Genomic DNA, 14,451 nt, shown 5'->3' with positions numbered 1-14,451 from the left:
ACTAAAGAAATCTTGTTATCGAAAGCAGCAATTAGTTTTTTGGAACATTGTTTGAATTTTTTGGTAAATAGACAATATCAGTTTGTGCTGGTTCTTTATATATGTATTCCTTAATTAGAGCATTGGGTGGCCAAAATTCTGGATTGGCCACTCTATCAAAAATGTCCTCAGGAACAATGATCTTAAACGATGCCTTGTTTCTTCTTTCACGATATTTGAATTTAAAAATGCTCAGTTCGATTTCAGTTTGTAACTTCGATTTAATATAATAGGCAATATCCTCGATAGTTGTTTCCGCAGCAAATTTAGCTGCAAACACAGTTTTCTTGGAAGACACCACTTGTAATGGTTTTGGTGGTATATTTGACAAAGGAGAAGTTAAAGGGGTGTGAAACCTATTGGATATAGATGGTGTCATAGTAATTAAAGACGAATTAGGAACAGTTAAGTTTGAACTTTGGGAATTTGCTGGATTACTCGTTGATGGATTTGATGTTTGAGGTGGTGGAATTGGCATAGCTAAATTTGTGGCCAATTCTGCGTTGAATACGTGCTGGATTGGTGTTATGTTAATGTTTGAATTGGTATTAAGATTAGATGTAGTTTCCGTATCTGTAGGATTTGATGGTTTTTTACGTTTTCGTAATGAATCTGTGGGAGACTGCAGAAATTTTTCTAAACATGATGCATTCTCAAAAACTGTTTTATATTTTGCAAATTTCTCAGTTAATGCAATGAGATCTTTATTAATTAGGTCGAATTCTGCACGGGTATTTTTAAAGAAGGCATAAAATTCCACGTCGTATATTTTGCAATTTTTACAGCACCATCGTAAGCCTTTATCTTCACGCAGATTGTCGGCAGTACGAGCCGCCAACTCAGCACATTTTGCATGGTATGATGAATGACACAACCAACAGGTAACAAATGGTTCTTCAATTTTCTTTACTGTACAATTCGCCTTTTCACAACTCATATTGGGATGTTATTATATTTAATAAGTGTATAGGTAAACGGTGTATGGTATCAGTATTCTGAATGGCTTGTGAATGGGTAGACGATTATTGATAATTATGTTAAATGTTGTTACAGTTATTTAAAGTATAACTTTAGGCTGAATATTAAATTGTGAATGTGGTGACTTTGCGTGGTGAGTATTTAAACTCAACATATATTTATTTGTCAAACGTATCAGCTGTTGTTTGTTATTACCATTAATAAACATAAATCGGTTAACATCCAAATATTAAGATTCCAGGAAATTTTCCAACGATGCAAAGTTGCAAAGATATAATAATAATTATTTTAAATGCGAAAACTTGCCACTATTTCAACGATGGCCTGCACACGATGAATATCACGGCTTCCTCTTCGGAAATCTGTAGCCAGGAAAACACAGCAGACTGTATACATTGGTTCAAGTAAGTCTTTTTGTAGTTTTTGTTTGGAGCGAATAGAAACGCGTGTGATCAGCTTAACAGTATACGAATTACAGGCAAATTGGATACAAACTTCGGATTCTATAAGCCCAAGAAATAAAATCGGGAGATCGGTCTATATGGGGGCTATACCAAAACATGAACCGATACTCATCTCTTTATGGTCCTAAAATAACTGTAGATTTAAAATTTCAGGTAAATTGGATAAAAACTACGGTAAGACCAAGACCCCAAATCGGGAGTTCAGTTTATATGGGACCAACCAAATCATGGACCGATGCTCACTATGTTTAACACACCTCTTTATGGTACTAGAATACCTCTAGATTTCCAATTTCAGCTAAATTGGATAATAACTGAGAATTCTATACGCCCAAGAAATAAAATCGGGAGATCGGTCTATATGGGGGCTATACCAAAACATGGCACACCTCTTTATGGTCCGAAAATGTCTCTATATTTCCAATTTCAGTCAAATTGGATAAAAACTACGGTTTCTATAAGACCAAGAAGTAAAATCGGAAGATCGGTCTATATGGGGGCTATACGAAAACATGGACCGATACTCACCATTTTTGGGACACCTCTTTATGGTCCTAAAATACCTTTAGATTTCTAATTTCAAGCAAATTGGATAAAGGCTACGAATTCTATAAGCCCAAATCGGGAGTTCGGTTTATATGGGGACTATATCAAAACCTGGATCGATATAGCCCATCTTCGAACTTGACTTGGCTGCAGACAAAAGACGAGTTTTTTTAGCACGATTGCTTCATTGTTGAAAACTGTAGCGTGATTACAACAGACGGACTTGCTTATATCGTCTTAGAATTTCTCCCTGATCAATAATATATATACTTTATATAGTCGGAAATCGATATTTCGACTTGTTACAAACGGAATGACAAACTTATTATACCCCCAACACCATTCTATGGTGGTGGGTATAAAAAAAATCGGTTGATATGCACGTCATTTGTGACCAGATCAGTGATAAATATATATGGCATCTTTGTATAAATCTGAATAGATTTTAGTTTTTTCCAAAATCAATAGGGATTGTCTGTGAGCTTAATTTGAAGACAATCAAATTTAAACTGCAAGCTGTAATGTGCACACCAAAATACATGAAAAGGCAGACGTACATCGCTAAATCGACTCAAAATGTAATTCTAATAAGATCGGTGTACTGAACGGTGGGTCTCAGATAGGTCCATATTTTGCACAAAGAGTACAATTAAAAGTAATTTCAAGTATGCCAAATTTGGTTGGCATATATCTTTTGCCCGAACTTGATTGTTATCACCACCTGAGGCCAAAGTTTCATTTTGATTCGGGTAGATTTAATATTTTAGGAAATCTATACATATAAAATTCAAGGCATGTTTGTTTATTTGTTTGTATGTTCCGGGTAAGTTCGGAAACGGCTGAACCGATTTACTTGAAACTTTCAGAGATCGTAGAGGGCCATCATGTGATGAAAATAGGGTACCCCATCTTTTTATACCTGGTCACTGAGGGACACCTCCTCTCTGTCAGACTTTTTGAAAATTGGACCAAAGTTGAACGATTTGCTTGAAATTGTTAGTGAAGGTTGGCGTTGGCATCTAGGCAAAGATCTGCTACTTCATTTTTCGATATTTGGTCGCTGAGGAAGACCACCCCTTTATACGACTTTTTTACATTATAGTAAATAAGCTAAAATTCTCAGATTTACTTGAGATTTATAGATAACGTGCGGTGAGGTTATGAAATTAATATGGGGTACCTGATGTGTTCATATTAGGAGGGGTTTTTGAAAATTGAACCAAATTATCCGATTTACTTGAAATTTTCATGGAAGGTTGAAGGGGCGTCTAGACAAAGAACGGCTACAATAATTGGTCCAATTTACTTGACATTTACAGAGGGCATGGGGAGAGATTGTGAAATTCATATGGGATATCTGATTTTGTAATATTTGGACGGGGAGAGGGCCGCCCCTTGCCCTGCTTTTTGAAAATTGGGCTTATAATTTGGAATTTTGCACACGATACGCTACATCACTTTTCGATATTTGGTCGGGGAGGGGGACCTCCTCTAAAACTGAAAAAAGAAAATTTAACCTTCTCTGATCTACTTGAAATTTACAGGGAACGTGGGAGGAGGTGATTAAATTAATAGAGAGAATATGATTTTTCGATATCTCGTTGGGGAAGGGGAATAGTGAAATAAACTTTGTTGATTTACTTGGAATTTAAAGGGATTGTTGAGTAGTTTGTGAATTTAATATAAGGTACGTGATTTTCCTATATCTGGTCGGAGTGGTGCGAAGGTGGGGAGAGGGTTTCATTTTGTCATTTTGTTTGAAAGTAGAGGGTTGTCCGTAAATGGGAACTCGGAACATAATTTTATGATTTTTGCACAGGATTCTGCCAGACTTTTTTAAGTAAAAAACTTAAATTTACATGAAAGTGGCAAACAACGTACACTGAAAGAATTTTCTTCGTAAAAAGAAGGAAAAATTTCGTTGAAAGTACGAAATTTGTCATTGTTTTACAACCAAGGAAACTTTTCATTAAAAGTACGAAATATTTCGTTCTTTTTACGAAGAAACGTTCTTACAGATTTTTCGTAGTTTGTAAGAAACAACTTCGTACTTTTTACGAAAAATTTTCATACTTTTAATGAAACAATTTCGTAATTTTTATGAAAAACTTTCGTAGGTTTTGTGAAAAGTGTTCGAACTTTTAAAAAAATTTATAGTTTGGTTGTTGTAACAAGTTTGAAGAATGTCATCACTGCTTTACATCTTAATTATACCCTCCACCATAGGATGGGGGTCCGTCCGTCTGTGGAAATCACGCTAACTTCCGAACGAAACAAGCTATCGACTTGAAACTTGGCACAAGTAGTTGTTATTGATGTAGGTCGGATGGTATTGAAAAATGGGCCATATCGGTCCACTTTTACGTATAGCCCCCATATAAAGGGACCCTCAGATTTGGCTTGTGGAGCCTCTAACAGAAGCATATTTCATCCGATCCGGCTGAAATTTGGTATATGGTGTTGGTATATGGTCTCTAACTACCATGCAAAAATTTGTCAACATCGGTCCATAATTATATATAGCCCCCATATAAACCGATCCCCAGATTTGACCTCCGGAGCCTCTTGGAGGAGCAAAATTCATCCGATCCGGTTGAAATTTAGTACGTGGTCTTAGTATACGGTCTCTAACACCCATCCAAAAATTGGTCCATGTCGGTCCATAATTGTATATAGCCCCCATATAAACCGATCCCCAGATTTGACCTCCGGAGCCTCTTGGAGGGGAAAAATTCATCCGATACGGTTGAAATGTGGTACCTGATGTTAGTATACGGTCTCTCACAATCATGCAAAAATTGGTCCATATCGGTCCATAATTATATATAGCCCCCATATAAACCGATCCCCAGATTTGACCTCCGGAGCCTCTTGGAGGGGCAAAATTCATCCGATTCTGTTGAAATTTGGTACCTGGTGTTAGTATACGGCCTCTAACAACCATGCAAAAATTGGTCCATATCGGTTCATAATTATATATAGCTCCCATATAAACCGATCCCCAGATTTGAACTCCGGAGCCTCTTGGAGGAGCAAAATTCATCCGATCCAATTGAAATTTAGTACGTGGTGTTAGTATATAGTCTCTAACAACCATGCAAAAATTGGTCCATATCGGTTCATAATTATATATAGCTCCCATATAAACCGATCCCCAGATTTGACCTCAGTAGCCTCTTGGAGGAGCGAAATTCATCCGATCCAGTTGAAATTTGGTACATGGTGTTAGTATATGGTATCTAACAACCATGCAAAAATTGGTCCATATCGGTCCATAATTATATATAGCAAAAGTCATCCGATGCGGTTGAAATTTGGTACATTTTGTCAATATATGGCCTCTAACAGCCATGTAAAAATTGGTCAATATCGGTCTTTAGTTATATATAGCCGATGACTTATTACACAAAAATTGGTCCATATCGCCAAAAATAATCTACCAAAACTTTATTTCCATAGAAAATTTTGTCAAATTTTATTACTATAGAAAGTTGTGTCAAAATTTCATTTCTATAGAAAGTTTTGTCAAACGTTTATTTCTATAGAAATGTTTGTCAAAATTTTATTTCCATAGAAAGTTTTGTCAAAATTTTATTTTTATAGAAAATTTTGTAAAAAATTTATTTCTGTAGAAAATTTTGTCAACATTTTATTTCTATACAAAATTTTATCAACATTTTACTCCCATAGAAAATTTTGTCAACATTTTATTTTTATAGAAAATTTTGTCAACATTTTATTTCTATAGAAAATTTTGTCAAGTTTTTATTTCTATAGAAAATTTTGTCAAGTTTTCATTTCTATAGAAAATTTTGTCAAACTATATTATATACGTATTTAATCGGCCTTTTTTTGTTTAATATATACCCCGTATGGGCTAACTTACAATTTAGAAGACAGTGTTAAAAAGTTTTACGATACCTTGCCATCGGCAAGTGTTATCGCAACCCAAGTAATTCGATTGTGGATGACAGCCTTTAGTAGAAGTTCCTACGCAATCCATGGTGGAGGGTAGAGATGTGCACGTGACACGAAATTGTCGTGACTCACGAAAATTTTCGTGATTCGTGCGTGAGTCGTGAGTCACGCTCATGACAACAGCGTGAGTGTGCGTGAGCGTGATTAACAAACCAACATGTCGTGCGTGAGCGTGAGTCACGAAAATAATATCTTCGTGAGTGTGCGTGAGTAACGAATTACACTCACGAAAATATTTCTGTTCAACAACATAAAACGCTTAAGAGTTAAATTCAATAACAATTGTAGTGACACCTGGGATGTTAAGAGTTTAATAACACTCTCGATTTTAATAATGCTCATGTTTTCAGACACTTCGGTAAGGTAAATTAATCATAAAATTATTCGTGAGTCACGATATTTTTCGTGAATCACGATATTTTTCGTGAGTCACGATATTTTTCGTGAGTCACGATATTTTTCGACGTTTTCGTTCGTGAGTGTGCGTGAGTACAAATTTTCTTTTCGTGAGTGTGCGTGAGCGTGAGTCCTACCAAAAAAGTTCGTGCGTGAGTGTGCGTGAGTATGATTTTTCAGTCGTGAGTGTGCGTGAGCGTGAGTAAAATATTACTCACGTGCACACCTCTAGTGCAGGGTACATAAGATTCGGCCTGGCCGAACTTACGGCCGTATATACTTGTTTTTTGAATAACTTTTATTTTTTTTTTTTCAAAATGCATTGATCAGCTTCACTTTTATGCATAGCATGCTGTCACCCAAATGAAAAGTGAAAATTTGTGAAAATTTCGTTGTTTTAATGAAGAATTCACGAAGAATAGTTAACGAAAAATTCTTCCTAAAATTACCCAGCAAAAACTCTCATTACCCGGTAATCTTGTAGGTAAGCCTATTTAAAAATTAATAACCACATATTAATTGGCATCGCTTCGGATTACATTTACATACGCATGTCCTAGAAGGAAAGTACTTCTTCCCAGGCATACTTTCGGCCATAAAATAAGTAGTGCATTTAAAGCATATAACCATCTAATATGTAATGACTTATTCGTAGATACACCAAAGTTTGCAAAATAGCCACTTATTGTCTCAGCCAACCAAATCTCGAAAATATTGATTTCTATCGCCGATTACAATGGATCAAAATATGGCGAGTGATGCTGTAATAGGAGAACTACTTGAATAGAAACGAATATTGTATAAATAAACAAAAAATCTAATAAATAATCTAAATAAGATGCAAATTAATTTCACACTTAAAATAGAAATAAATGTAGGTTGTTTAAGGGAGTTGGATTCGTGAATTACGTTATAATATATCCAATAGCCAATTCACATAAGGTTCAAAATCTACTAAAAGTGGATTTTAAGTCTCTTTTTTATAAGGCAAATGGCATTTGAAATTTAGTTTAAGCGCATTTTGGAAGTGTAATGTGAATGAGGTATAAGAAAGCATTTATTTAAAACATAATATGACAATGTCATTAAACACAATTATTATGAAATATTTGTAATAAAAATTTCTTAACGGAACAATTTTCAGGATTACCGTTACATTACATATTCTTTTTGATTTTTTATGTAAGTGCTCGATTATCTGAATAATTATACCTAATGGTACCATCATTTATTCTATTTTATTAATTCGTTAACTACAACTGCCTAAAAATTTGAGAATAACAATTCGAAAATTACCGAGAAGTATTTATTTTTGTCATTACAAATTAGTCATTATAACTCACCGCAATGTAATGCAACGTGTAATGACAGCTTTACTCCTGGTAATGTCAATTATAATGAGATGTGGTTACCTATAATTTTTCTGTGTATGTACGGAAAGGCACGTTCTCCGCATCCAACTTTTTAACAAATGTTAATGTGGTAAATTTTTAAGAACTTTTGCTCTTTCCGATTTATTGGACAGGAAACAGTGATTCTCTGTATGTTGTTGAAATATAATGCTTAGTTTTGTTAAGGAGAAGGATACCTTTCCTTGACAAACCACACTTAAAATTCACAGGAAATGTAGAAGATTGTCCAACTACTTGAATACAGAAGTTAATTTAAAAATTGGTGCAAGGGAACACCCTCTCCCCGACATTTCTTAAGGCGGACCGTTTTACATCTGCATATCTGCCGTATTTCTATCTATAAACGAAATAGCAAGTTGTCCGATTTGTTTGAAAAAATTCAAAACTTTTCAAATTTGTTTTCAGCACAAAGGATATGCTTGACTAAGTTAAAGCAAAATGTGCCTACAAATATGCTTCGGAAGGCGCAGCGAAGCGGGCCGGGTTACTCTTGTTTATATATAATTCCCAAATACAATCCTTGCCTTATTTTTAATTTCATTGCCATAGAGAAGGAACGATATATTTTCTTATTATTGTTCTTTTATGTTCTCTGTTTCAAACCCACTGTGTATCCTAGATCTTTCAGTGCCATACGTTAAACGAACTTGATGTAGAAAATATGTAGACCGACAAAATGTAACAATAAATTTTTATATATAAAGTAACTATAAATACTTGGAAGAACAAACATTAAATGCTGCCCCCGACCTCGGTATAAAACAAATATCTCACTAGGTAGAATCTCACAAGAAAACTGTGCACAGGTGAATCCTCAACTGCTTAGCAAGATACCTTTGTGCTAGTGCTAAATATCTCAAAGACAAAAAACGATATCCATCCTTTGCTTCTATGGCAGGTAATGGTGAATGTGGCACTGCTGATTGCTGCGAATGGAAGGAGGTGCGGACGACATTAAAGCCCAGGAGGCATTAAATGCGTTTAGTGCAACTGAAACTTGGAAAGCAGAAAATTGATATGACGACACGGGCAAAGAAACCGATACGCTTGGTATAGAAATCTTTTCTTTGCCATATGAATTTGGCACCAGATGCATTTTTCTTTTCTATTCTTCTCCTCTCGGTGGCAGAGGGGGAAAAGATGAAAAAGTAAACATAGCCAAGCATTTGGAAGATGTTAAGTTTGTTTTGGTCCTTTAGTTCGTTTTTCTTCGAATTCTATCTGTGAAAAGCAAAGTTTTTGTTTACCAAAGAATCAGGGAACTTTTCAAACGTTTATACTTCCAAAGCACTCACATGATGCTCCCCGGGTGAGCAAGGGCTAAGATTCCACAAGAGTTTACAGTAGTTTTTGAGGAATTTTTAAGGTTGAAATTTATTTTTTGGCAATTAGAACAAGCTAGGAAGCACTAATGTCGGATGGAGTTAACTACATTATACCCTACACCACTTTGTATATGAACATCTTTGATGCTATTTCAAATCTTTAAAATTTTTTCGGGAGCTATATAAAGGTTTATAGACATTTATTTAAATTTGAATAGATTTGGACAGCAATTTCTAGACTTACACATAAAAATATTTCACGAAATTTTTTCCAGTTAAAGTCTTTACTGTGTTTTAAAAAATATTCAATTAAAAAATTAATCGATTCAACAAATTTTTAATTTTATATAAAAATCAATCACAAAAATAAATAGTATGAAATAACTTTTTAATTGGATTAATCAATTAATTTTTTAATTGATACTATCATTTCTGTGATTGAAGACATTTCAATTAAAAACAAGTATATATGGCCGTAAGTTCGGCCATGCCGAAACTTATGTACCCTCCACCATGGATAGCGTAGAAACTTCTACGAAAGACTGTCATCCACAATCGAATTACTTGGGTTGTGGTATCTTAAGGTGTTTATATATAATTATGGACTGATATAAACCAATTCCTACATGGATGTTGGATACCTTATACTAACATCACGTACAAAATTTCAACCGAATCGGATGAATTTTGCTCTTCCAAGGGGCTCAGGAGGTCAAATCTGAGGATCGTTTATATGGGGGCTATATATAATTATGGACCGATTTCGACCAATTTTTGCATGGGTGTTTTAGGCCATATATTAACACCACGTACCAACTATCAACTGAATCAGATGAATTTTGGTCTTCCAAGAGGCTCCGAACGTCATATCTGGTGATCGGTTTCTATGGGGGTTATATATAGTTATGGAGCGATGTGGACCAATTTTTGCATGGCCATTAGAGACCATATACTAATACCATGTTCCAAATTTCAGCCGGATGGGATGAAATTTGCTTCTCTTAGAGGCTCCGCAAACCAAACCGGGGGATCGGTTTATATGGGGGCTATATATAATTATTGACCGATGTGGACCAATTTTTGCATAGTTGTTAGAGACTACTACTATGTACCAAATTTCAGCCGGATCGGATGAAATTTTCTTCTCTTAGAAGACCAATTTTTGCATGGTTGTTAAAGACCACATACTAACACTATGTACCAAATTTCAGCCAGATCGGATGAAATTTGCTTCTCTTAGAGGGTCTGCAAGCCAAATTTGGGGGTCCGTTTATATGGGGGCTATACGTAAAAGTGGATCGATATGGCCCATGTGCAATACTATCCGACCTACATCGATAACAACTACTTGTGCCAAGTTTCAAGTCGATAGCTTGTTTCTTTCGGAAGTTAGCGTGATTTCAACAGACGGACGGACGGACATGCTCAAATCGACTCAGAATTTCACCACGACCCAGAATATATATACTTTATGGGGTCTTAGAGCAATATTTCGATGTGTTACAAACGGAATGACAAAGTTAATATACTCCCATCCTATGGTGGAGGGTATAATTAATTGGATCAATTAATTTCGTGATAGAAGACAAAAATATTTTTTTGTGTGTAATGTACCAGCAAAAAAAAAAGCATTTACGGCCGTAAGTTCGGCCAGACCGAATCTTATATACCCTCCACCATGGATTGCGTAGAAACTTCTACTAATGAAGTCATCCACAATTAAATTACTTGAGTTGCGGCCGTTGTCAAAGCATCTTCAAACTTCTTAACATCATTTTCTAAATTGTAAGTTAGTCCATGCGGGATATATAGTGGACAAAAGAAAGGTCGATTAAAAACGTATAGATTCAGTTCTTGACCGGTATATATAGGGAAGAAATTATTACGAACCGATATGAACTTTTGTGCTGTAATTATAGAGTCAGAATTGATATATGGGAGTCGCTTTATATGGGGGCTATATACAATTATGAACACGAGTCTACCAAAAATGGCAGATTTTTTTACTGTTTGGTAGATTTGTAGAATCCTTGACGTTTTGGAAGATTTTGCAAAATATTCCTCTCCAACTATGAAATGCTTCGTAAATTTTCTATAGATATAAAATTTTGACAAAATTTTCTACAGAAATAAAATTCTGACAAAAATTTTTATAGAAATAAAATTTTGACAAAATTTTCTATAGAAATAAATTTTTGATAAAATTTTGTATAGAAATTATATTTTGACAAGATTTCCTAAGTACATAAAATGTTGACAAAATTTTCTATAGAAATATAATTTTGACAAAATTTTTCTCTAGAAATAAAACTTTGACAAAATTTTCTATAGAAATATACAATTTTGATAACAATTTCTATGGCTATACAATCTTGGTAGATTAGTTTTAGCTCGAGTGGCAATCGTGATTTTTCTGTGATTGGGGATCGGTTTATTTGGGGCCTTTATATAATATAGATCGATGCGGACCACTTTTTGGGATGGTTGTTATCGACCATGCACTAGCGAAATGTACCAAATTTCAACCAGATCGGATGAATTTTTCTCCTTCAAGAGGCTCCGGAGGTCAAATCTGTTAATCGGTTTATATAGGGGCTATATATAATTACGAACCAATTTCTGCATGGTTGTTAGGGACCATATACTAACACCGCATACTAAGTTTCAACCGGATCGGATGAATCTTGCACCTCCAAGAGGCTCCGCAAACCAAATCAAGGGGTCCGTTTATATGGGGGCTATACATATAAGTGAACCGATATGACCGATTTTCTATACCATCCGACCCACATCAATAACAACTACTTGTGCTCGTTTCAAGTCAATTGCTTGTTTCGTTCGGAAGTTAGCGTGATTTCAACAGACGGACGGACGGATGGACATGCTTCGATCGACTCAGAATTTCACTACGATCCAGAATATATATACTTTGTGCTGTCTTAGAGCAATATTTCGATGTGTTACAAACGGAATGACAAAGTTAATATACCCCCATGCTATGGTGGAGGGTATAAAAAAAACATTGTTGGGAGCCCATTTCTGGAAGTGCTTTTAAAGTTATTCCTTTAGAACAACTTCGATTTTTTTGCTGGGGTATAAATCAACTAACGCCCTGGGACGTAACACAATGTTATTAAACAGCAAGTAAGGAATGTCTAAATTCGGGAGGGGCCGACTATATTATACGATATATTATAAATCTATATTTTCAATACTATCTCAAATTCTGTATATAAAGGTTCATATTTCCATATATGTACACGGACGAAAAGGACGGTTTTTCATATGTTTGGGTGTAAAAATTATATGTTTGGAACTCAAATTTTTTAACACAATATTTTTAAGTGCAAGCATATAAAGTTCAGAAACTAGCATAACATGTTTGGGACATATATGTTAATATGTTAGAACATATTATGTTTGGGACATAAAATGTTTGTAAATATAATATGCTTGCAAACATGGATGCAAACATATATTAATTGCGAAATAGCCTATAAACATATATGTGTTTCGAAAGAGAGAATTACAGAGTATGCAGCAAGTAAAATAATGGAAGTAACCAATTGGTGCCTTAAAAATATATGGAGGCATTACCAAATGGACCGATAAAAACTTAATCCGATACACGTTTTTTTGAGCCTAAAATACCAGAATATTTACAATTTCAGGCAAATCAGATAAAAACTACGGTTGCTAGAAACCCAAGGAGTTAAATCGGGATATCGTTCTTATGGGGGCTATACTATAATATTGGACCGATACTCACGGTTTTCGGCACACCTCTTTATGACCCGAAAATACCTCTAGATTTCCAATTTCAGGCAAATAGGATAAAAACTTTGGATTCTAGAAGCCCAAGAAGTAAAATCGGGAAATCGATCTATATGGGGGCTATGGACCGATATGGAACGATACTCACCATTTTCGGCACACCTCTTTATAGTCCTAAAATACCACTAGATTTCCAATTTCAGACAAATTGGATAAAAACTACGGTTTCTATAAGCCTAAGACCCCAAATCGGGAGGTCGTTTTATATCGGGACCATACTAAACCATGGACCGATACTCACAATTTTTGGCACACGTATTTGTGGTCCTACAATACCTATAGATTTCTAATTTCAGGTAAATTGAAAAAAAAACTGTGGTTTCTATAAGCCCAAGAAATAAAATCGGGAGATCGGTCTATACACACAAGAAAAGTTTTTTCTGATTCAATCACGAAATTAATTGATCCAATTAATTTTTTAATTGAAATGTCTTCAATCACAGAAATGGTAGTATCAATTAAAAAAATTAATTGAAGGTCAATTAAAAAATTAATTGATCCAATTAAAAAATTAATTGATACTATTAATTTTTGTTTCAATTAAAAAGTTTGTTGATTCAATTAAATTTTTAATTGAATATTTTTTAAAACTCAATTAAAACTTTAATTGGAAAATTTTTCGTGGAATTTTTTTCTGTGTATGGGGGCTATACCAAAATATGAACCGATACTCACAATTTTTGGCACAGTATTTTTTGTGGTCCTACAATACATGTAAATTTCCAATTTCAGGTAAAGTGAATAAAAACTGCGGCTTCTATAAGCCCAAGAAATAAAATCGGGAGATCGGTCTATATGGGGGGCTATGCCAAAACATGGACCGATACTCATCATTGGCACACCTCTTTATGGTCATAAAATACCTCTAGATTTCAAATTTCAGGCAAATTGGATAAAAACTACGATTTCTATAAGACCAAGACCCCAAATCGGGAGGTCGGTTTATATGGGGACTATATCAAAACCTGGACCGATATAGACCATCTTCGAACTTGACCTGCCTGCAGACAAAAGGCGAGTTTGTGCAAAATTTCAGCACGATTGCTTCATTATTGAAGACTGTAGCGTGATTACAACAGACAGACAGACAGCCAGCCAGACAGACGGACATCGTTATATCGTCTAGAATTTCTCCCTGATCAAGAATATATATATATATATACTTTATATAGTCGGAAATCGATATTTCTATGTGTTACAAACGGAATGACAAACTTATTATACCCCCGTCACCATTCTATGGTGTTGGGTATACAAATGGAAGTTGTACTAAAGGCACTCCTAACTAACAACCAGACAGAAATTGGTCCACATCGGTCTATAATTATATATAGCCCCCATATAAAGGGTGATTTGTTAAGAGCTTGATAACTTTTTAAAAAAAAAAAAACGCATAAAATTTGCAAAATCTCATCGGTTCTTTATTTGAAACGTTAGATTGGTCCATGACATTTACTTTTTGAAGATAATTTCATTTAA

The 14,451-nt window shown here is 34.8% G+C and overlaps 2 protein-coding genes across 3 annotated transcripts in view; one reads left to right on the top strand and one right to left on the bottom strand.

Annotated features, from left to right (window-relative positions):
- Positions 1 to 31: 31 nt before the first annotated feature.
- Positions 32 to 976, bottom strand: LOC142225116 (uncharacterized). Its single transcript, XM_075294889.1, has 2 exons — positions 823 to 976; positions 32 to 651 (listed from the first exon to the last, which is right to left on the bottom strand). The coding sequence occupies exons 1-2, from the start codon at positions 974 to 976 to the stop codon at positions 32 to 34; spliced, it is 774 nt and encodes a 257-aa protein (XP_075151004.1).
- Positions 977 to 1,229: 253 nt separating this feature from the next.
- The window catches only part of LOC142224223 (uncharacterized), a 79,802-nt gene continuing 66,580 nt past the window's right edge, over positions 1,230 to 14,451 (top strand). For both annotated transcript variants that reach the window (XR_012719077.1, XM_075293996.1), the window contains exon 1: positions 1,230 to 1,421. Coding sequence is in view for 1 of the 2 variants with exons in the window: in XM_075293996.1 (XP_075150111.1) it covers positions 1,273 to 1,421 (149 nt within the window). In the remaining variant the exon portion in view is untranslated. The remainder of the gene's footprint in view (positions 1,422 to 14,451) is intronic.

The sequence above is a fragment of the Haematobia irritans genome, chromosome 2, assembly GCF_050003625.1.
Source record: "Haematobia irritans isolate KBUSLIRL chromosome 2, ASM5000362v1, whole genome shotgun sequence".
Lineage (NCBI taxonomy): Eukaryota > Metazoa > Arthropoda > Insecta > Diptera > Muscidae > Haematobia > Haematobia irritans.
This window is presented reverse-complemented; position numbering and strand designations above follow the sequence as displayed.